This window comes from Notolabrus celidotus, chromosome 18, assembly GCF_009762535.1.
Source record: "Notolabrus celidotus isolate fNotCel1 chromosome 18, fNotCel1.pri, whole genome shotgun sequence".
NCBI lineage: Eukaryota > Metazoa > Chordata > Actinopteri > Labriformes > Labridae > Notolabrus > Notolabrus celidotus.
In genome coordinates this window covers 26,500,939-26,525,301 of record NC_048289.1, presented here as the reverse complement: position 1 = coordinate 26,525,301, position 24,363 = coordinate 26,500,939, and the positions used below count along the sequence as shown (strand labels likewise).

At 42.4% G+C, this 24,363-nt stretch overlaps 1 protein-coding gene across 2 annotated transcripts in view; it reads left to right on the top strand.

Moving 5' to 3' along the window:
* The first annotated feature begins 4,591 nt into the window (after positions 1-4,591).
* Positions 4,592-24,363, top strand: part of ppp1r9bb (protein phosphatase 1, regulatory subunit 9Bb) — a 36,532-nt gene continuing 16,760 nt past the window's right edge. Inside the window, exons 1-3 of one of the 2 annotated variants that reach the window (XM_034707336.1) lie at positions 4,592-4,723; positions 4,980-6,530; positions 23,573-23,705. In XM_034707336.1, coding sequence (XP_034563227.1) covers positions 5,103-6,530; positions 23,573-23,705 — 1,561 coding nt within the window. In that variant the 5' untranslated portion in view covers positions 4,592-4,723; positions 4,980-5,102. Of the gene's footprint in view, positions 4,749-4,979; positions 6,531-23,572; positions 23,706-24,363 lie in introns of both variants that reach the window. The other variant, XM_034707337.1, reaches the window with a different exon arrangement.

Genomic DNA, 24,363 nt, shown 5'->3' with positions numbered 1-24,363 from the left:
AAATGTCTTGCTTAGAGACATTCCCAGCTATGAATGTTTTATAATTCTGATTCATTATCTCATAAATCTGACTTTTCTTCTCATTGTGAAACATTTTCTCCTGATTCTGCCTTTTTGTCTCACGATTTTTGAGCTGTATCTCATAACTTGGACTTTTTTTCTCAAGGCTATGACAAGCTTGAGTGATATTTTTCTAAATGAATAAGCGCTTGTCTTAGCCTTACACACACAAGCAGATACAGGCTTCATTTATATCCTCTTTAGAGATGAAACACTTGACACTACTACTAGATGGCACCACTCTCACTGAAAAGGGATGAATGATCTGTTTGTCAGCACCTCAATCTTTTCAGGAAACCGTCCTTCTGATAGTGTCCTTCACATTAGACCCTCAGCTGCTGCGAGATAAAGTAGCTAAGATAATAAAAGCGTAAACGGAGGATAGCTTGAAAAGAATGATGTCCTGTGTGTGGAACTGGTACATGAATGTGTTGGCCTTGAAAACAAAAACAAATGTAGAGAAGAGACCACATGGGAAAGTTCACAACCAGCCCCCGGTCAAATCAAGGGAAATGCTTTGTCTACCTTTAGTGATAATATTTAATGTATCTCTCAGCACAGATGCAGGGTGAAGGAAGCAACAATGTTGTCTGTGAATAACGGATGTGTTATTGGCCACTGAGGTTTGACGTGTGTCTATTTTTACTGGGTCCTAGTGCTTGTCCTGTTAATAAGCCAGCTGATTTGATTTGATTTGATTTGATTTGATGACTTTATTTCGAACATGTAAAAGTAAAAAATACAATTAAAAAAAAAGCAGAAAAGAAGAAAGAGTTATACAAACATAAAATAAAAAGAAACAGTTTTACAAAAGAAACAAAATCAATATTAGCAAGTGAAACAATTTACTCTACATGTACGAAAAGGAGTAGGAAGAAGTTTAAAACTTATCTAATCCTACCCCTCTTGGTACTTAGCTGAGTTTGGTACTACAATTTCCTTCCATTTCCCTCCAGGGTCTGTGTAGCCTTGAGTGTTTGTTGAATCATTTTTAGTGGTAGAAAAATACAAATTGAAAAGGTATGAAGTGAAATATAACAGTGCGCATACCTCATCATGTTAATATTAAAATGACAAACTACATAGTACAGCCATGCCCTGCCCTTTGTGTTTATAAATATTTAGTCATGATTATTTCATTTCTTCATTATTAATTCATGTAGGATTTTTCAAGGTGGTAAACAGCTTTTTCAAATAAGAAACTGGAAACTATGAAATATAAATTTGATGTTGACCTTGCTGTAGGGTTGCCACCTTGGATTTGTAAAAAAATAAGGGACACTTGACCAATTGTTTGGGGCGGAGGGCTCGGCCACTATTCCCAGTTCAGATTGACCAAATTAACATAAAATTTGCACATAGGACACTGGTAAGATCTGCTGCTGCAATCTTGTCTTCTTCTAGTGAATCTTTTTTGGTCATAAAATTTGCAATGGCTGCCTGCTTTTGTTTGTTTGATACCACAGCTTGATGCTTTTTTGTTTTTGCATGGATTTCCAATGCGTTTTTCTCTTCATATTTTACAGAGATTTTCGCCAGACACAAAACGGCGAAAAAATTGTCTCCCTGGGTCGGCCGTACCCATTCAAACTCTGACAGTGTCGCCCAGTCAGGATTGTAACTTGTATATCGTTTTTTTTCATGCTGGTGGCTTGCATGTATTTGCTCCATCTCCTTTCATTGTCAGTCGTCTCTCCTCCCATTTCAAATGGAGACACCAAAAGTTGGTGAAAAGAAGATCTCAGCATGGAGATTCAAAGATTCGATTCAAGATTCAAAGATTCAAAGGTTTTTATTGTCAATTTTCACTGTATATAAGAGACATACAGGAAAAACGAGATGCTGTTTCTCTCTTCCAGCTTTTAAATATCTAAAATTTAAATATAAAATACCATAAAATATAATAAGTATAATTGATATAGTACATCATCAATTCAGCTTTCTGTCTCTTTTCGGTCAAGTTTCCCTCCCTTTGAGCGCTAGGGCGCAAACGTGTGACATACGCATAGACCGGGCCATTTTAAATAGCTGCAGAAGCACAGGGACATTTCTAGACTAGAGAATGAAGGAAATCAAATTAGGTTTTTAGATTTTTCCCCAAAAAAAACGGGACAAATTGTGTCCTGGGAGAGATTTTTATTTTCCCGGGACAGCTGGTGAAAAAAAGAGTACAAATCTGGGAAAAACAGGATGGGTGGCAACTCTACGTTGCTAGGTCACCCCATAATTATTTTCAGAACCCCATTCATAAACATAAACAATCATGTTAAAGCCCTATTCTTTTAATTTTTAATACAATTTGATTTTATAAAAGTAATTTAACTTTATGTGGTTGGCTTTGTCATATTTGCATACATATTTCAACCTCTGCATTGGTAAACTAGCTATCTCACCAGTCTAGTTAGCTTGATAGTGGATAGTGTTGCATAACTTGTAATTATTTCAGTCATGTATTCATTATTTCACACTGAATGTAGAAAAATATCAGTCTTTTATTAAACAAAGTTAGTTTCCATGTCCTTGTTCTTCCAAGCACCACATTTGATACCTGCTATGGCTGATTTTGATCACCTGACAGTCATATATTTTAAGCTAGCTGTTCCAGCCGTTAAGCTAACACTTCTGACAAAACTGTTTGTTTTTACAGCCGTTTTAACATTTTTCAACCATTTATCCCATATTTTTTAACTTTTACAAATCATGAACCCTTAAAATGTTCTTAATTTTACTTAATTATACATTAAACTATAAGCTAACTTGTGTTTTAGGCAAACTATTAAGCTTGGTTAATTTTGGGTTGACAGTTAGCCCTGTATTAGCCTACAAGCTAATGTTTCATGTACTGATCTGTTAGCTAAGTTAGCTACCTCAGCTTTGTTGTGCTTTACAAGTACATATAAGTATAGTTCACCAAAATTGTGCATGTACATTTTTAATTAAATAATATGTGATTTTTGTTTTGCTTTTCCGTGTAGCCCTTAGCTTATTCTGCCATTACATTCAACTACATCCGTTCTGGGAGCGTTGATTTACTGTATGTAAGAGCTTAACACATTACTGTTAATTCACTTCTGTTCATAATAATAATAAATAGGGGTTATATGTAGTTGGCCTAGAACTGGACAGTCTGGAGTCAGTGGCTGAGAGGAGGCTGATGGACAAACTGCGAGCCATCCTGGATAACCCCTCTCACCCTCTCCATGATGAGCTGTGGCTGATGGGGAGTTCGTTCAATCAACGCATCATTCCACCACGGTGCAAGACTGAACGCTCCAGGCGCCCCTTTGTGCCCACCGCCATCAGACTGTTGAACAGTAACCGAGGCCACAGACTGCACCATGCTGACCACCGACAGATCCATACCATCCCTGCATTGTCTGTCACACTCCATCACCTCATCCCAAACTCTCTCTCTTGACTGCTGCTGGCATTATAATGCATAATATACTGTATTATAATTATCTTTGCCATATTATATTATGTTATATTACATTATTATTGTTTACTACAACTCATGGTCATATTACATACCCATATTTATTTTTATTTATTGCTTAATTTGTCATTACCAACTGTAATCACACCATGTCAACCTGTCACTACTGAAACATTTTTAATACTGGCTGTAATCACTTCTATTTAATCTAAATTCCATTGTAACATTGTATATATTTAAATTGTATTCTAGCTTTATTTATCTATTTTTATTTTATCTTATTTTATTTTATTTTACTTATTGAAACTTCTTCTTGATTGTACTTATGTCTGGCTTGCTGTAACAACTGAATTCCCCCCCCGGGATCAATAAAGTAATATCTTATCTTATGTAGTTCAGTGGCGGAGTCAGGGGGTGGCCAGGGGTGGTCATGGCCACCTCTGAAAACTGATTGGCCACCCCTGTGGCCACCCTGAAATTCTTAAACATGATTGGCTATTTGCCATGTCAGAGGCATTACTTATGTTGATATCAGCTATTGTGTTGTTGTGTTTAAACAAGCTGCAGAGACAGTAGTTTCTTTGCCTTTGAATATTGTTTTTGTTGATGCTTTGACTTTAGACAACCATCTTCATTTTGAGTCCTTAAAGAGTTCAGTTCAGCAGATTTAAATGTTGATACTCTGTTGAGTTACATTTTTAATGTTAATGTTAGAAATCCCCAGTTAGAAAGGCCCAGGACACGCTGGCGAGACTATGTCTCTCAGCTGGCCTGGGAGCGCCTCAGTATCCTCCCAGAAGAGCTGGTGGAAGTGGCCGGGGAAAAGAGTGTCTGGGCTTCCCAGACCCGGACCCGGATAAGCGGAAGAAGATGGATGGATGGATGGATGTTAGAAATCCACAAAAATGTAATATTTTTAAAACTATTTTATAAAAGAAGTTAAAGTAGATGTGATTATTGGAGGCATCCCTCTTAGGTTTGGGGTAAGCCCCTAATGTTTTCCACGCCTGGCCACCTCTTCAACAGTCAGTGCCCCAGTTTGGCCACCCAAGTCTTAACTGTCTGGCTCCGCCACTGTGTGGTTGACTTCAAACCGGTCGGGCACTAGGACCCAGCTTCCCCCGGCTCCATGCAGCAGCACTGTGCCGCTGCTAGAGGAGGACCAGAAATCTGCAGCTCACAGAATGAAGAGATCAAAATGATGCTGCCTGCAAAAAGGGATTAAACGTAAGCAATCTGTCGTCAGCTGCGGGTAAATCTGCGGCTCATTACTGCTCTACTTCTCTGTTCAAATATGTTTAATAACTGATGCAGATATTTGTCAGGGCTAGGGTTTGCATTGTTGGTGCTGCAGGCGAGCTAATGACAGATGCATCGTGCTCACTTTCTCTCGTTGCATTGGACGAGTATTGCAGCGGATGCAGGCAGCAGCAGGCCTTTAATGCGAGCTGTTGTTTTTGTTTCTCCCCATCTGCTGGTCTAGTCTGGGCTCCACCTCGCGAGGATCGACTCCTGCTGCTGCTGCTGGTGGATATCACAGATTCCCCACCAGTGTGTTTGTAGACAGCAAGACATGCCGTCGCTGAGCATCCATTGCGACGCTTGAATGACCATGATGAAGACCGAATCCACATCCAAGAGCACCGGCTCTGGCTCCACGCTCAGGAGCCCATCCCCGCACAGAAACGCTTACGAGGCGGGGATGCAGGCCCTGAAGCCCGTCAAAGACAATGCAGCGAACGGGGACCTGCAGGAGGGCCCCCGAGGGCGCAGGTACGGCTCCAATGTGCACCGCATCAAGAACATGTTCCAGCAGATGCAGACCACATCCCCGGCCGATGCAGAGGGTGGGGAGGACGTGGCTAAGGTGGCGGACAAATCTGTGCGCCTCACCCTCCCCAGAGCTGGGAGCCTGAACGAAAACGTGGACCACAGCGCGCTCCTGAAGCTGGGATCCACTGTGTCTGATCGTGTGAACAAGTTCGACACCAAACCAGAGAATGGGCACCAGCGGGCCTCCTCACCCAGCTACTCCAAGCTGCAGGAGACACGCCGCATCTTCGAGCAGCAGCAGCAGGAGAGGCAGCAGCAGGAGAAGCAGCAGCAGCAGCAGGAGGAGAAGCAGCAGCAGGAGAAGCAGCAGCAGCAGGAGGAGAAGCATCAGCAGCAGCAGGAGAAGCTGGCAACCACCAGAGTCCTCCTGAAGACAGACAAGGCCTCAGGCTTCCAGGATGGCAGACTGGACATGATTTCTCGTTTTAATGGCAGCACAGAGTCTCTGGACAGCCTGGACACCAGTGATGCTGTGTCCCCTACAGTCAGCCAGCTCAGTGCAGTGTTCGAACGTGCAGCCGAGCTCAGAAACAACCTCCACCGCCTCTCCTCCACCCCACCTCTCCCTTCCAGGGGGGTCAGCACCAAGGTGGGTGTGTTGAACTCTAAAATAATCACAAAAAGAGCTTGCACCTTTGCAGCAGGCAACAGGGAGGATGGGATTAGCAATCAGAATGGGCAAGATGGGCCCCAAAGAGGGAGGATGCCATCCCCATCTGGAGGCATCAATGGGGGCCAAACTACTGAGCGTGTCAGTTCTGCAGGGGAGCAGAGAGAAAAGACAGTGGCAGATGCAGGTGTGGAGGCGAAAGGGGAGATCAGTTATGAGGAATACTCTGGAGGGAGGGAGCCTAAAAGCACAGTTCAAGGTGACATCTCTGTGGAGAATGGAGAGGCCGGATTCGAGGAGCAAACCTCTCCTAAGGGGGGTGATAGGTACAGGCAGGAAGGGGAGATGAGTAGGGGTGCAGAGGAGGAGGAAGACAGGATAGGGAGAGAGGACCAGTCAGGGAGGGACTCTGTGGATATCAGTACCTACAGCGCCGTGGGGGAGGACTTTGGAGGAAGCCAGGTGGACGAGGAGGAAGAAGAAGACGACAGCTACGACCCCGAGTCCAGCTGTGTGGAGATTATTGGGCTGCCTGCCGAGGAGGAACCGCCCCCTTCTAGGAAGATTCGCTTCAGCACAGACCCCATCAAGGTGAGGAAATATGCAGGGGAAGGGCTTACTCATGTTGGTGTGTAGCAATACATCCATTTAAAGACCATCAGTTCAATACCACAGACACAGAGGGAAAGAAGTGAAGCATTTCATCATCTTTACGATGCCCTGATGGGTTTCTTTGCACGAAAGTCATGCAGCCAAAAGAGCATAAGAATACAAGACAGAGTGCCAGTCTCTAAATCAATACAGGAACCATAATTAACTCACAATAACTCATATTCAATGGTAGACAAAGTGAGCTATTGTTGAAAATGTGGTTGTTTCATGTCATCTGAGCAGAATGATTGCATTTTCTCATCTTAAGACTTGAAGATGGTAGTGTTTTTCTTCATTTAAACACCTGTTTTGTTCAGTTTTATGAGCTTTTTCATGAATATATGCAACTGTTTATATAAAAGAGACCTCAGATATTGTCTCCTTGATCTCAGGCCTCAAAATTGTGTCTCAGTAGACTTTCAAACATCAGCAAATATCGCATTATTGTCCAAAAGATGGATGAGATATTGTAGCAGTTCCCAAATGTAATCATCAGGCAGCCCAGTGATGTTTTTCCACATATAGTTTTTACATTACACCAAAAATGATTCACTGAGGTGAGACTGAAGGAATACAGAGCAAACAATCCATCAAAACACATAGCAGAAATACAAACGTCATCATCTTCTTGCCTTTTTAACCCGTTCTGTGGTTTGTCATTCAGTTTGTAATCAGGTACGTGTTTAATTTTTCATTTTGAGTCTGACCTTACAGCTTATCTACCGTGACACAGTCATAGCCAGCTCCACTGTCAGCTGTTTTAATGAACTCACTCAGCTTCTGCCGGTGTCAGAATGATGCTGACATTTTGATTTCATCCCCGCTTCAACACGGGGCTTTGCACACACACCGCTGACACAGACCCCTCCCTCCACGGTAGCCAGCTGCTAATGGACGGTCCTGCTGCATTCCTGCTGTGCAGCTGACACGGGCCCCCAAAAGAGCCTCGGTGTAGATACTTATCTGAGATGCAGTGGGAGCTGCTGCTGCTGCTTCTGTAAATAATTGCCGGGGGAGGAGGAACAAAGAGATCTGGGTAATTAGTCCTGTTTTTAGAGAGAGGAGTGGATACTCTGTGCTGTGTGAAATGCGTGGTCAGTGTATGGGAAAGCTGAGAGAGGAATGGAGTGTTTTTGTGTGTGTGTGTGTGTGTGTGAGAGAGAAAAGAGAGGGAGGAAGTGAGAAAAAAGTTGGATCTGCTCTCGGTCCAGTGAGATGAAAGAAGCGTGGAGACGAGGAGAAGGAGGAGTTGATTTAAAGTGTCTCTGTGTGTCTGGGGGTTGGTGTAATGATCTGGAGAGGAGCATCGGATCCTCACCGGCTCAGTCTCGCTGTTCGGCTCTGCCTCGAGGTCTGAAGCATACAGAGACTCTGCCAGCTGAAGTGGGCCCTGACACTGCACATAAAACACACATTCCCTCACGCAGAAAGCCATTTCAGTGACTAAGGGCTCCTGTCCCTTATCACAGCCAGTCATGTTGAAAGTTGCTCTTGCTCTCTTCTCATGGCTGCACACTGGAGAGTAAATTCTGCTCAGTAGAGCTTGATATTTCACAACTTATGAGTTTTGAGAAGGCAAATCAGGCTGATGCTCTTCAACATATTAGACTGGGTGGAAGACTCAGCTCAGGAGACAATTTACATTTATTAACCAGGGAAAACTTTGAACATTTTGACTAATGAACAGCAGATAAAACCACCTAGTTTTGATTTTTGTGCTCACACTCAAAGTACAGGCTAAAAATGTGGATCACCAGAAAGTGAGGTGAACATGAACTCCAGCTGACCTCCCAACGATGACGAAGCTGTTGACAGACAATGGTAACAGGATTTCAGTCTGCAGCTCAACTAGCAGCCCCCCTCACCAGACTTTCTGGGTTTGTCTCATCCACAAGGTTTTAACACGCAGAGGTGGAATGTGGGGCAAAGTGGTTCCACCTCTGATCCTCCCTTTGGAGATAGCATCAGAGGCGTAATGAGAAAGGGACAATGTGTAACAGCTGAGCCAGGAGGGTGGAACAGTAGGCTCTTAGTATACTGCCATCTCAAGGTGGAGTACTTACACCCCTGTTAGGCTGCGAGAATTGAAGCCCATGAGGAAACTGCAGTTCATCGAGTGTCCACTAGAGGCTGGCTCCGGAAGTACCGGAAACCACATACACACCAATTCAAAAAAGGCGATCTTTACATCAGAAATAAACATGTTTACAGCCTGGTACAAAAAACAAGTGTAGTCTGGATAGTTAATTTCTCCATCGGCACACACTGTACAGGGGGGGTGACATTTTTTATAACTCCACAGCCGTTAGGTTGACTTCAGCATATCCTATTTAGTCCCTGCTGACGATTGGCTTCCGAAACAGATAGGTGACGTCACGGATACTACGTCCATTATTTACACAGTCTATGTGTGTAACGCACAAAGGCGTAATGTTGAGAAGAAAGTGGCGATATGGTGCTTCAGAACCGGCATGGCAGAACAGCACTGTGCATGTCCGAGTGTGTGTGTATGTGACGCTCCCGCTGTGTGTTTACAAGCCCTGCCTCTTGCACTTCTGCAATGCCGTGAAGTGATTTGTATGCACACACCAGGGACTTGATATTACGTCGTTCTGGATTGCAATATGTAAGTACAAAGGCGCAATGAGACTCAAGGAAATAGGGTAACACAAAAAATATAAATGTTTGCTCTTCATCTTTTCAATACAGTCACCAATCACACAGCGGTGGCCACAAATCTCTTAAAAATGTACATTAACTGAGAATAGAAAGGAGACCCACCCGCCATCCCATCCAATACCCACAGACTTGATTGTGTTCATTTTTAAAGAGCGCTGCGATTACAATGGATTCCCAGCTAAACGAAAGCTGCACATTAAAATCTTGGATATCAAGACTATCAAAAAAGGCACAAACAGACAGGATATGTTCCAGCGCTGTTGCAGAGTTGCAGAGAGCCTTTTGGTGTGTGTGGTGCTTCTACTGAGTGTTTACGCCATAGACTGTTTATTAAAATGGACATCATAAGTGTGCTGCTGCTGACTGGCTGCAGTACAGGTCATAAACCCCGCCTCCTCCATTCGAACAGATGGAACATGGGTCAAACTATAAAACTAAAATACACTTCAAATACATTTCTCTTTTTTTTTTTATGACTCAAGTTTTATTGGATTTTGAATTTTTAACAGCACATATCCACAACATACAGGACAAAATAGTGCCAGGCTGAAGAGTGAAAAAAAAACCGGCATGAAAAATAATAAAAAACAAACAGACAAAACAACAAACAGAGAAGAAAAATACTGTATCAGACAATAAAGAAAAAATAACAATAATAAAATAATTAATAAATAATGAGAATAACAAAATACCAGCATTAACAAGACATTTTGGGCGAGTTAACAAGATGTCCAATGTACCACTGTCACATGCCCTCTACCCATACTTCACAAATAGATATTTAATCAATGTCCATCCATCAGTGTCCGCAATGCTTCCTTTCACCGCGCCATTGCCACACCTCCTGCATTCAGTTCAGAGTCCCAACAACCACACCTCAAAGAGAATGTCTTAATATTTTTACAAATACAAACAACTTGTTGTACAATGTACACATTATATAGTCTGGCATTCAACAAAAACAATCAGCTGGTGCCCAGAAGGTTCCCCTGTGGTGAGTGAAACCGCAGAAACTTTCCCCATTTATCATTATATTTTCCTGCCTCATTTATTAGTCTGTAGGATATTCTCTCAAAAGCTGCCACAAATACATTTCTCTTTAACATGGTTTCTGACATTCGAGTTAGTTCCTGATGTTTAAAAGATGACTGATTGACGAATGCAGGCTCTTGCAAGGTTCTGTATCAGATTATCAAAGTAGAGGAGAGAAAATGTTATAAACACTAACACAAGAGTCACTGAAGTTTCCGAAGCCAAAAGTGTCCGCTTCAAATCAGCACAAGAATCTGTGGACTCTACCCTCCAGAGTGATCTTCAATGTTTTATCAGTGAGTTAAATGCGTGTTTTGGTGAGCGGAAAGGGTGTGACGTGAGTCCTGCGGCTCTACCAGCACGGTCACTTCTGTGCATGCCTCGGCTTCACCAGTGCTTACCGAGGCTTCACATGTCATGATGGGCTGAAATGAAGGCCTGTTGTCCACTCTGTTTACAGTCAGTGGTTATTAAGTCGTGCCTCTTGTGAGTTATGGAGTTCAAAGTAATGATGGTGGAAGTTTGTTATGTCCTTGTTGTGGAGTTGCTCTGTTGGAGGCTGATGTCAACAAAGCAGGAAGGAAAGGTATTTTGTGTGTCCGTGAGTTAAAGACAAGCTGTGTTATTGCACAAAAACATCCTCAAGGTAGCTACAAAATATATCTAATACCAAACAAAAAAATAATACCCACAGATAACGGCATAAATCCATATTTTCATTTGTTGTAGGCCAATATTAGGCTTTAAAATCCAGCCAAACTAGATTGAAGCAAACTGCCGTTATGCTGGAAATCCCGTTAATCCCACATAAATAATGCCTGAGCTCTGTGCATCCATCATGTAATGGAAATTGTATAAAAAAAACAAAACAGACTTCTTTCACATTATTTTATTCTCATGAGATCAAAGATGGAAGGCAGCAGGAAGCTTTACAACAGAGAAGTCATAACTCCTCAGCTTTAATAAAAAGACAGAGTTTGGTTGTGACCCCTGCAGCCGCCATCACAGAATAACCTCCTATGGAGTCCTTTCACACTGTATCAGTGCGGCCTTTGTTATGGAGATTGACGCTGGGTTGGATGAGTGTAAGAAAAAAGGGTAAGAGGGGGAGTGGAGAGTGGGGGGTGTCGAGGTCAAATGGGAGGGGCGTTATTATGCGGCTCAAATGTCATGTGAGTGTAAAACTGCCTGCTCTCCAGTCACACTGTGTCACTCGCTTTCTCTGTGCCCGTTTTTTGCTGCATACTTCCGCTCGGTGCAACAGCTCAGCTTTCGGGTACAATTAAGTCTTGTTGATGTGATGGCGCTTGGATGTCTGGGCTGCATGTCTGGCTTCGTCCCCATTTTACACTAAACACTGCTCTCTCTCTCTCTCTCTCTCTCTCTCTCTCTCTCTCTCTCTCTCTCTCTCTCTCTCTCTGTCTGTGTGTCTGTCTGCGTCCTCTAAAACTGTCAGAAATAGCAGCTCTGCTCCGGGTGGAGTTCACACTACTCCCCTTTGTTTGCTCCTCCTAACACTCCTTCCCTCCTCACAGCTCCTTCTTTTCGCTCCCCTTTCGCTCTTTTGTCACCAGTCTCCTCCTGGTTTGTAAAAATAGCAGCATTGTTATCGTCACAGACTCGCCTCGCTTCTCAGGGCCGCCTGCCTCACTTGTCGAACACAGGAAGCAGCCTCTCATGTCTTATTTATTCGTTTAGCTTGTTTGTTTTGGCTTCTCGCGAATATCACTCAGCACCCACGCCGTAGTTTATTATGAAGCCTGCTGGCATGTTGTGAATTTTAATTATTCATCCTATCACTGAAGGGGAAAATCTCCCAAAAAGAAAAGAGAGATACACTCCATAGGAATTATAGGAGTGTATGTGTAGCAGCAGTAATTATTTTCCATGTGCTAGAATCACCTGGTGCACTTCTCACCTTGCACACGCTAACACTTTCAATCCCCCCGTCACCACACACACACACACACTTTCTCGTGGGTTTTTCTGCTGCCTACGCAACACTGACTGCACAACAGTCCTGCCAGGCTGCTCTGAGAACACCTATGATTTTCTTTCACACTGTATCATTAGCACAAACAGTGAATGTTCCTATATTATAACACACATAGGGTATTAATTTTGTAAAGCCGAGAAAAGAGTTTAATTTGAAGCTGCTGCCGTTTCAGAGCACCCAAAAGCAACCCCGTCTTCATTTCAGCGCTCAGGTCAGCCTGTGAGGGATTGCCTGAGGAGAGGTAATTCATCACCATATGTCAACGTATCCTCAAACTGTCTATTACTTAGACTCAGCAGCCTGGCAGTATTTCATACTGTACATTACTTCTCAGCCGGGAGAAGTGAGAGACCAGACAGGTTATCAGCAAGGTCACGCTGCCCCACTTCCTCTCAGTCCTGCAGCGGTGGTGGGTTTCAAGCATTTTTACGTTTCATACCCACTCACTCAGGTTACTGCGACAAAAACCACGTTATGCAATGTCTCTTCCCTCATGGTGTCAAGGCTGCTGTTTGCTCCTCTACAACCTGCAATCACGCTGTCAGGATTCAGACAACTACAGGCTCTGCTGGGTCCACCAAGTCTGTGAGGCTGCACCTGTGCTGTAGGTAGGATTTAGGTACTTAACGTTACTTACTGCTGCTTTAATTGATCCCAGGAATATACATTAGCGCTTAAAGGTTTAGTGTTTAATAACAAAAAGGTTTAATCTTTTTAAACAGACCCGAAAGACTAGAGTTTCCTCTACCCCCAGTCACTGTAGAGGTCAGTCTTAAAATAAGATGCTAATATTAAGTTTTAGTAATAAAAATTGTTATGAGTAAGATGTTAATTTGTAGAGAGTGCAATGTGAGTTGAATTGATTTTCCAATATAAAATAACTCTGTATTGGGAGCATTATTATCATAGAGAACCAAAGCATGCCTGCCTTCTTCTTGCAGAGCACTCACCTTTGTTTGTATTGAGGAAACACTAATAAACAGAGCAAACTTACTGCCTCTGCCATCGATTCATACTGCGGTAGCATATTTTGACCTTACAGTAAAACCAAGCAGTGTCACCCTGGCCCACTGCAGTGAATCTTCCTGAAGGGTTCCTGCTGCGTCTCACAGAAACTCACTCTGAAAGTAAAAGTTCAGGGTAAGACATTTGTCTGTTTACGTCCAAAGCAGGCCAGACCAAATCATCAATCTTAATATAACGCTGAGTCACAACAAATGTTATCTCAAGACTCTTTACAAACAGAGCAGAAAGACCCAACATCAACATAAGATAAGATTCAGTCCTGTAACATAATATAAGACTGTCTGATCTCATCTTAATCCACCATGAGCAGAGCACTTTCCAGCATTTAGCAAGTTACATCAGCAAGGACAAACTTTCTTTAACAGGCAGAAACCTCCAGCAGGACCAGATTCATGTTAGACACACATCTGCCTGCTGATCGGACTCTAGCTCTAGCACTAGATGTCAGCTCCTGTTGCAGGGAGTATTTTAGTCTCATTGTTGTACAACAGGAGGAAGTAGAGATGCCTCACCCAGGTTTATACACCGCTTATGGTTTAAGTTGTTAAGCTAAGTGTTAGAATAATTTGTAAATTACTTATACGTTCAGCCTCACAGCTAGAAGGTTCTTGGTTCGAATCCCCGGCCTGGCAGGTGCCTTTCTGTGTGGAGTTTGCATGTTCTCCCCATGCAAGTGGGTTCTCTCCGGGTTCTCCGGCTTCCTCCCACAGTCCAAAAACATGCTCACCAGGTTAATTGGTCACTCTAAATTGCTTGTAGGTGTGAGTGTGTGCGTGAATGGTTGTCTGTCTCTCTGTGTTAGACCTGTGATAGGTTGGCGACCTGTCCAGGGTGTACCCTGCCTGCTGCCCGAAGCCAGCTGGGATAGGCTCCAGACCCCCGTGACCCCTAACGGGATAAGCGGTCAAGATAATGGATGGACTTATACGTTCAAACACAATAAATCAAAGTTTGCATTTGGACAATATGGTCATCTGCTTTCCTGTATGATCAACCTTCAGTTACACTGCAGTTAGCTTAGTGGAAACAGGAAGAAGCTAGCCTGGCTCAATCCAAAGCCTACATAATCTTTACCTTACCGTACTTCTAAAGTTTATTAATTGTTGCATAATCTTCTGAAAATTGAGAGCAGTACAAAATGTCTTCTCTTCTTTTTTGGGCTGGGGGTCATTTTTGCCATTATTGGATAGACCAGCTTAAGAGACAGGAAATGACAGGAGTAGAGAATGGGGGGGAAACATGCAGCAAAGGGTTATGGTCAAAAATGGAACCACTACACTGAGGAGCAGAAGTGTCTGTACATGGGGCGCCTGCTGGGCCAACAAGCGCCCCGTAATTCACACTGTTACTCGGTAGCTACTCTGACTTTATCTCCACCTTTATGGATTTTAAAATATATAACTTGTGCTCAGTTTGAACACCTATAGATCAAACAACTCTGGTGATTATGGGCCTTTAAAGCTATGGGTCTCAAATGGTCTAGCCTCAGGACATTTGGGCGCAAACTTCCCAAATAATCTGTCGTCTAAAGGCCGGTAACAATCAGGGTCAAAGTGTGTTACTGCCACCTACTCTGCTGGAGAGGGAATAAACCACACTACTACTGCAAGCCCAATGCGTCCTTCAAAATAAAAGCACAGGAAAGATTTTTCAGACACTGAAAACCGCTCCATGACCCACTTCTTCAAGAACCACAACTCTGAAACACTCAGTAAATATGCAGACCTTACGTATTCCTACTGTTTTGGTCATCACAGTCACGACATGTCCTTCCTCATTTCATTATGCCTCAATCACATGACCCTTTCAGGACCTTTATACTTGAAAAACACCCATTAATGTTACTTTATTAAATCATCACAGGTGCTGGTGATGGCTGTGTTTGTACGCTGTTGATGTGCAGTTCATTTCTGTGTTTTCTTTAAATTGGTTGAGTCATAATTTGTAAATCTAATCTGCTGGATGTGGAAGATTAAGGGGATTTAAGTCTGTTTATTTACATTTTATGGACTGAAGCATTAAAAAATCAGGGGGGAAAAAAAGAGATGAAGCTATTATTGAAATAAAAATGATTTGCAGCCAAACTGAGGACATTATTTGAATTGCAATTTTTAGTTGAAGTAAATCATATTGAGCATGACTGTGCTGCTGATGACAGACAGGAATGGGAGCAGCTCTGAAGTCTAATGGCTTTTGATTTAGGTTACCTTCGTATTTAGAGGGATTAGCAGAACGTGGATTACAGACACACAAAATACACTGTTTGCATCCTAAGTAACAGAGAATAAAACAACAGAGCACTCCCAGCCTTCGTGCCCACTGCCCTGCTCTCACGTGGCACCGCTCCCCTCCTTCAGTCACAGAGATCAAGAGGCCACAGCTGGTGGCTTGTAGTGCCCTCATTTCACGCCCACGATGCTGCAAAAGCTTCTGAGGAAAAAAACACACAGCCTTGATTAGACGTGTGTTGTGACCTCGAGCCTTGGGGCGAGTTCTGGACCTGTCTTGAACACCCGTCATTGAGATTTAACACTTTCGCTTCCTGAAGGAGATTTTCAGCCATGATCCTTCACAGAGCAGACAGGCTAATGAGATCTCGCTGGGCCAACCTTTAACCCAGACCTAAGAGTAAAAGATGAACTCCTCCAACGGTGAGGTGGCTATCTTTGGAAGATAAACATTGGGATTAAAGGCAGGGTGGTGGTGGTGATGGAGGAGGGAGGGGGGGTTGTGGGCAGGGCCGGGCTGGAGATGGACGCTGCTCCAGTTGTGGCAGATAGTAGGTCAGAGGAGCTAACAGATGGCCAGGAAACTCCCTCCCTCCCTCCCCTCTGCTACCAGCCGCCTGGGATGTCCTACAAAAGCTCTGTGGACAGCTAGCACAAGCCACTCAGCAGCTAGCAAGACGTGTTTGTGTCTTTTAAGAGCACACACTGCTGGAGACTGTAAAAAGTATTAAAAATAGCCTATAAAATGACACTTAACTACCATTTTACAATGCAGCTGCCATGAGAGGGAGATGGTTAAATGACGGGGCAGCCTGACTGAGCGGTTCCAGCCTCATCGCCCTCTGGCTACGCTGTGATTGGGTATCCCTGTGGTGGTTAAACCAGCGTGTCCCTCTTCCCCCTCCATTCACTGCCCACAACTGCAGAGTTTTTCCCTCTTAACTTTCCAAAAAACCCAATCTAAATTTGGATCCAACCAATAGGAAGTGTGGAGGTGGTGCCCCTGGTTTTCCACAACAAAAATAGATTCGTTCCACTCTCCAAATTCTGTATCACCCAACTTTACATCATTCTTATTACTCATGGTAGCCTTCATCTAATTTGGGTATCTGAGCGCCTCTGCTTCTCTGCGTTTCCATTAAATAAAAGACGAGAATTAAGGTGATTATGACGCAAATTTTCGCCTCGCTTTACTGTGCATATCTGCTGCAGTTAATCCTCCATTCTTTGGGTCAGAATGCTCGCACGACGCTCTCAAACAAAGCTGTCAAAAACTGAGCATATGCAGAGAAAAGAGAAGCACTTTCCCTCCTAAGTTTGATGACACCACAGGGCAAACATCGCCCACAAGTGGCAGGTAATTGCTCCTAAATTCACCCTAAAATTGGGGGTTAATCCAGATCTGTGATGCACAACACGCAAACAGAATATAAAGATGTAGTCCTGGCAGCCATCTCTCTCCCCAGCCAATAGAATGGATATCGTGGATTTGTCACAGTGACAGCTACATGGCACCAGAGCTCGTCTGTCTGTTTTTCTCTCTTTTGGTCAGCAGTCATGTTTAGGCTTAACGCTGACCCTGCAGACAGACACGGCAGCATGAGAATAAGGTCAGAGACAGACTGATAAACAACACAGGATACAAGCATTGTGCATCTATATGGTGTTTTAATATGTTCTATAATGCATATTTAACTCATGTTTATTATTTCTTCATATTTATATAGATCATTTTAAAGCATTTTTATCACATATTACAAATAATTATACTTAAATAGACCCCTCAGAGTCTCTGTACAACTTTAATGGAGCATTGTATCTATTTTCTTGTATTTTGAGTGCTTTAAATTCAGCACATTGTTCATTTTCACGTGTTTTACTTCCCACTTTGACACAATCAATCAATCAAACTTTATTTGTACAGCGCCAAATCACAACAAACATTATCTGAAGACACTTTTACAAACATAGCAGGTCTAGACTGTAGTCTATGTCAAATTATGAACAGAGACCCAACACCAAGACAGGGTAAGACTCAGTCTTATCTCATCTTAATCCACCATGAGCATTGCACCTCGCAGTATTTAGCTAGTCACAGTGGCGGGGAAAAACTTCCTTTAAAGGTGACATATCATGCAAAATCGACTTTTTAATGGTTCTCTACCTGAAATATGTGTCCCTGGCATGTCTACAAACCCCCCGAAAATGAAAAAAATCCATTCTGCCCCTGTTCTGATTTCTCCACCTTTCTGTAAATGTGTGCTGAAACGAGCCGTTTCAGACTTCAGTGTTTTTGTTACATCACAACAATATCCGGTCTGTCACGGAGTCAGAGCTCGGAGCTTGTTCAGCCCATAGACTGTATAAAATACAACTCAATCCCTCCTCTGTTTTTCATTACCTGCACAAATGTGTGCTAACAAGGAGCTTAGGAGGGAGGCATGCTAGTTGTAGGCTGTCTTAATAAACACAAAGGTCGGTTTTACTCCCCACGTCTGCAGATTTGAAGATCTAGTGGATCATTTTTATTTATCATGGAAAAGAGCTAGCGCTAGTTAGCATAGCCACATAGTTACATGTCATAGCTGTAGCTGTGTACCAAGATACACGTCGACATACTGACAAATACAACAACAAGAAACAAAGAATCTGTGACCAATCCTTCAGAAAAGGTCCCGCTGCCTTTCTGGCAGAGGTCGGTTTTACTCCCCACGTCTGCAGATTTGAAGATCTAGTGGATGATTTTTATTTATCATGGAAAAGTCATAGCGCTTGTTAGCATAGCCACATAGCTACATGTTCGTAGCTGTGTACCAAGACACACGTCTACATACTGATAAATAAAACAACAAGAAACACTAAATCTGTGACCAATCGTTCAGAAAGGTCCTGCTACAGGCGCCTCTCCGTCAGGATCAGATTCTGGACCAGATTCAGAGGGTTGAAGTAACGTGGGTCTGTAAGCAGCCGTGTATATTCAGCCAACATGTAAACATTAGATCAACGTGCTGGAGAGCCGAGGGCACATCCACTTCCTGAGGGGGCGTGGTCAGAGAGAAAACAGACTGTTCTGAGGAGGGCTGAAGAAGAGGGCTTTTCAGGTATGCCAAAATCAGATTTCAAAGTGTTTTTTTGAGCATAAACTTTAAAGACATGTTTTGGGGACCTCTTAGACCAATATATATTGATGAAAAAAGCGTGATATGTAACCTTTAACAGGAAGAAACCTTGAGCAGGACCAGACAGTTAGACACACATCTGCTGAGACCGTGTTGGGGTCTGGAAAGAGGGATAGAGGGGAATAAGAGATAGAGGGAGTGGTGATAGTGATGAGACAACCCCTTGTAATACATGCTAGACTCCAGCGGCAACAGCTACTACTACTCGTCTCATCACCGGCAGGGTTTGTGATGTAAACAGCAGAGAGTTGCCTTTGAATGAGAGCTTTAAATGTGTTGGCTTCACTTTTGGGGAGCTGCCGTGTGCTCCTTGTTTTTATACAGTCTTCAGTTCAAACATTCACTTAGTTAATTTGATTTTATTTAAAGTTATGAAACTCATTTTTATGCACTTTTCTACATTAAATGAACACTTAGACATAAAAGCAACATTTATTTTTCCAACCTCATTTATAAGAGTTCACATGCAGTGATTTGGCTTGACTCGATACAATTTTTACACTCTTTCTCTGTCCAATGACGCATGAAACTACAATGATTCTGAATAAATCTGTGTGAGGAGGGGCTGATTACATTTCAAAGGCGCTGTCAAAACTGACAGGCTCTGTACTGTGTGGCTGCCTGGGAGACGGGGCCCACACAGCTGAGGAGGGGTAGCACTGAAAGCTACACGATGCTACTTGGTTACACAGATGGACAAACTAAACAGCAGAGCGAGAAGTGACAGAGATAAAGTAAACAAAGACTCAAGGAGAAAGTGTGAAAATGTTGCAGCAGAGGGAACAAAAGGGAGCGTGGAGAGAGAAGTCGAGAAATTGAATCAAATAAACGAAAGAATGTGAGAAAAAAAAGAAGGTTTGGTAATTAATATGGCAAGCAGAGCATGCAAAGGTGGTGCAGCATGCATAATCACCTCCGAAGACTGAAAGTGAGGCTTTAAAGATTCAGCTTTCTGCGTGTGTGTGTGTGAGTGAGTGTCAGTGTGTGTGTCTGAGCAGCTGCAGAGGGCCTCCATTAGCATGCTGGAGGTGCTTATGTAAACTGTCATGTTGTTGGATGAGAGTGAATGTAGGAAGTTGAAACAGAGGCCTCTGTCTTCATGAGAGCAACTTCAGTGGTTGTGATCGATTCCCCCCTGAGAGTCTGATAAACATTACCCGCTGTGAAGAGATACGGCTCGCAGGCCTGGAGGAAATGTCTCCGCTGAAACGGTCGATACTCCTGGAGTGCATTATGGTTGCATTAACAGTGGCGGTCAGTTATTATCAAACCATGTATTAAGTTTGTTATTGACAGCTGCATGCATCTCCACAGCATTCAAACAGTAGTGATACACTGCAATACATTTTGTAATCTCAGATATTTCAAACATCTATAAGAACAACAAAAGAAAACACATCATTTCATCATTGTTCTTCTTTGAGTTGAGTCTTTTGAACATCAATACCAGTCATATGTTGTGTCTAAGCTGTATGATGCTCTACTACACGTATGTAAACAAGCACAGAGGACAGATAGCATCTTGTTGAGCGGCGTGGTTGCCTAGTGTTGTGATCAAACGGCAACCTCTGGCTTCGAGAATTGAAGCCAATGCGGAAGTGTTAAAAAACGCAGTTCCTCAAGTGTCCACTTGAGGCTGGCTCCAGAAGTACAGGAAACCACATACACACCAATTCAAAAAAGCTGATCTTTACAGCAGAAATAAACACGTTTACAGTCTGGTACAAAAGGCGAGTGTAGTATGGGTGAATTTTTTCATTACACGTCAGTTTCTAAGATATTAAGATTACGAGTTTTCCATTATGAGAGGCACAGCTGACTTGACTGAAAGGCGGGAACACTGTAGCTGTTGGCTAGGAGGCTCAAAGCCCGCCTCTTTACTTCAAACTAGGGATGACCACAATTAATCGATTATCGATTAATTGATTGTTAAGAAATTACTCGAAACACAGATTTTTGTTATCAATTTTCCGGCACATGGAACAAACATCATGTGGTCTCATATTACACTCATCTATCAGGGAGGTGTTTTAAGTTTAAAGCATGTTTCGATGTGAATCAGTTGTTAAAGGTGTTGCACACAGCGGAGACGCTCAGCTGGCGGCTGCGGCTGCGCGTCAGGTCTCCACGTGCGCTTTTTAAAAGAGGATCAATACAAAACTGCTGCCAACAACAACACGGACACAAAGGTTGACAACTTTAAACAGGATATTTCCCACCTTTGGATACGAAGGCAACAGACAGGTGGGAAATTCTGGTACGCTATGTTTACAGACCAGCAACATCAGATCTGTCTGGGCTTTTCTCCAGCGGGACTGATTATGACCCGGTTGCGCTCCCGGCTGACACCTGATTGAATACACATGTTTATTTTTCTCAATAAGAACAAGTAGGCAGAAAACTGGACACTGTGAGTTTGAAGTACTTTTCTGTTAGTATTATGAGCCTTCACTTTATAAGACTATGTCCGCGGAGAATGTTTCTATGAGCCTGATCGTTGATATTCTGCCTGTCAAACATGTACCTGTATTCATTCCTGTCAGTTATTTGCATTTTGTTGCTGTAGAAAATATAATTTAGGGGTAAAACAACATATTTGGCATTGTTTTTGACGTAAGAATAATAATGTTTTTTTTTATCAATTAATCGATAATTGATCGTTAACATTTCCAAAAATCGATCACGGAAAATACTTAAAATGTACATCCCTACTTCAAACTAGCTCAGACAGCAGTTAGGTTGAGTTCAGCATTTTCAATATGGCTCCCGTTGACGATTGGCTTCAAAACAGCGCTTCAGAAACAGATGGGTGACTACACGGATACTACGTCCATTATTTATACAGACTTTGGTTGTGATGTAGCTTTAAAATTGTATGCTAGCTGTATCTGGTCAAACTGGCATACCACTGCACAAGAGCTACGTGTAACCAACACAAGCATGAGGAAGTTAACCTGCAAGGAGGACTGAAGGCTGGTTGTGCTAGCTCTGCTAACCTTAGCCATGCCCATCTGTAATCCTTGCACCCGCAAGCACTGTGATCCTGTGCTCATCCACAGTACCAGTCAAAATTTGGACACATATTCTCATTCAACATTGAAGATTAATACTGGAGGCATCAAAACTATGAAAGAACATAGATGGAATTATTTAATTAACAACAAAAGTGTAAAACAAAACAGAATATGTTTTATATTTTACATTCTGTAAAGTATTCCCCTTTTTCCTTCATGACAGCTTTGCACACTCTCGGTATTCTCTCAGTCTGCTTCATGAAGTGGTCTCCTGGAATAGTTTTGAATGAACAGGCGAGTTATATTGCCTTCTTAATGTGTTTGAGACCATCAGTTGTGTTGTTCAGAGGTAGGGTTAGCACATAATGGATAGCCCTATTGGACTACTGTTGTAATCCATATTATGGCAAAACCAGATTATGTCATAGTTTTGATGTCTTCAGTATTCATCTATAATGTTAGAATAATCAAAATAAATAAAAACCATTGCATGAGAAAGTGTGTCCAAACTTTTGACTGGTACTGTATGTTGAACAAATTGTGAAAATGTTGATTGTTTTCAGTGTTTTTGTAATTTAAGATGAGTTAGTTTGTCTGGATTTGATTTTGCATTTAAATGACAGAGAAATGAGTCACTTCAGAGCGTCCCTAAGCTAGGAGGGAATAACATCTTAAGCAAACAATGTCAGTATTTGTGATATTGAGCAAACTTTTCATGATACTTTTACTTCTGTAAAAAGAATGAATGCAAATCACTGAAAAGTAAAAAGAGGAAGAAAAAGAAGAAAAGACTGTAATGATCATAATCTGTTCTAGTTGCAGACGTGGTTATTATCAGCCAGGTTAACAATTTCTACCCATGGAAACACATAGAAACATATTAAAAAGATGACAAAGAAATATAAATAATTTTATATAAAAAACACAACAATTCATCCCTCAACTCTTCTCTTTGTTTTATGTCAAATAATCACAACAGTACAGTGCTACAACCATCAAGAACAATAAGATACACACAAAGCCATGACATACATTTAAGAAAGCAAACCTTTGATGTTACATGACTTTACAATGTTAGATTTTCAGGAACCGTCTCGAGTTTCTAAGTGATTCAGCATGCACTTCAGGGTGCACAGGAAGTGATGTGTTTTTGTTTTCTGAAGCAGTTTCTATTTTTAGAAAGGAACTGGTTGGTAGCACATAGCATTGAAACAGCATACAGGACATGAAACCAACTAAACCACAGTGTTGCTCAATGTGTTTGAAAGTATGAAGCAAACTTTAGCGTTGGTTTCGCTCAGATGTTCCAGACCGAATTTGTTTGTGTCATTTTTTATGCATAGCTGACGGTCCCAGTGTGAGTTTAGATTGAGAGATGAGACTTTAAAGTGGGACTGGACTTCTCATCTCACTGTTTGAAATATGAAATACAGAAAATAGCTTGTGCACAATTTTAGAAAATAGAAAACCATTACTTTTTTAAAATAGCATCTAACAAATTTGATGTTTTTTGGAAAACGGGTGAAAATGTTTGTTGGTTTTTGATAGTCTTGAACAAGAAACACTGAAAAACTCTGCATGCAACTTAGATTTAGAACTGCACAGTGCACAAAGGATACAATGCATATCCATAACCCATACCCTCATTCTCCTTTTGTCTACATCTACCAGCTTGGATTTTATTTCATACAACTTTAATTTGATACAACAGTCCTGGAGTAAAAAGGGGTAGGCAGGGAATTCCAACAAAACCACAATGACAAGCTCTCCTCTTCCTTTAAATGTTTTTGATTCTCACTCTGATCTCATCTCCCTCCTCCTCCTGCAGGTGTTTGCTACCTATCCCAACGAGGACTACGACAGGCGTAATGAAGACGTGGATCCCATGGCGGCATCCGCAGAGTATGAGCTGGAGAAGAGGGTGGAGAGGCTGGACCTGTTCCCCGTGGAGCTGGAGAAAGGTGATTTGCTTTGAGCTACCTTAAAGAGTCTGCTGTCTCACAATATTTGTAACATAGGTTGTATAAAACATGAATATAGTCTCTAAAGATGGATCAGACTCCATCTAACTTTAGACTCATCTAGAAGCAGGCAAAGAGGCTGAGCTGAGACAGGGCGTCAGCTTCCTTGCAAACAGCTACAACACATCAGCATTGTGGTCTGATAGAAACAGCTGTGCATCCTCCATATGTCCTGCAGTAGGCTTGAGTCGACTTTGAACTAGAGCTGCACCAAATGTGTTTAAAAGTTTCGATTGCACAAAAGATCAGAAGCATTTGAACGTGCTCGGGGCAGCAGGTTGATTCCATTTGGAAACAAAATGAGTAAAAGAAATGTTATGTCTCTGCAAAGAGGTTTGAAATTGAATTCTTGTGCATGTGGACAGTTAAATGTGTCCTCTCTGTGCATCTTTGAAGTCAAATGAAAAATGAAATCGTATAAAGAAGCCGTTGGTGTTCACAAGCTGCCTCCTGGCATCCATGCTGCTTCCTGCAAGGCAAAGAAAGTGCATTGGTGCAACTTCCATCCTCCATCCCCCCCAGTGAGCCTCACGTTTACATCCCTTGGACATTATGGTGCATTAATATATTTATAGAAGACTAAACATAGAAATGTGTA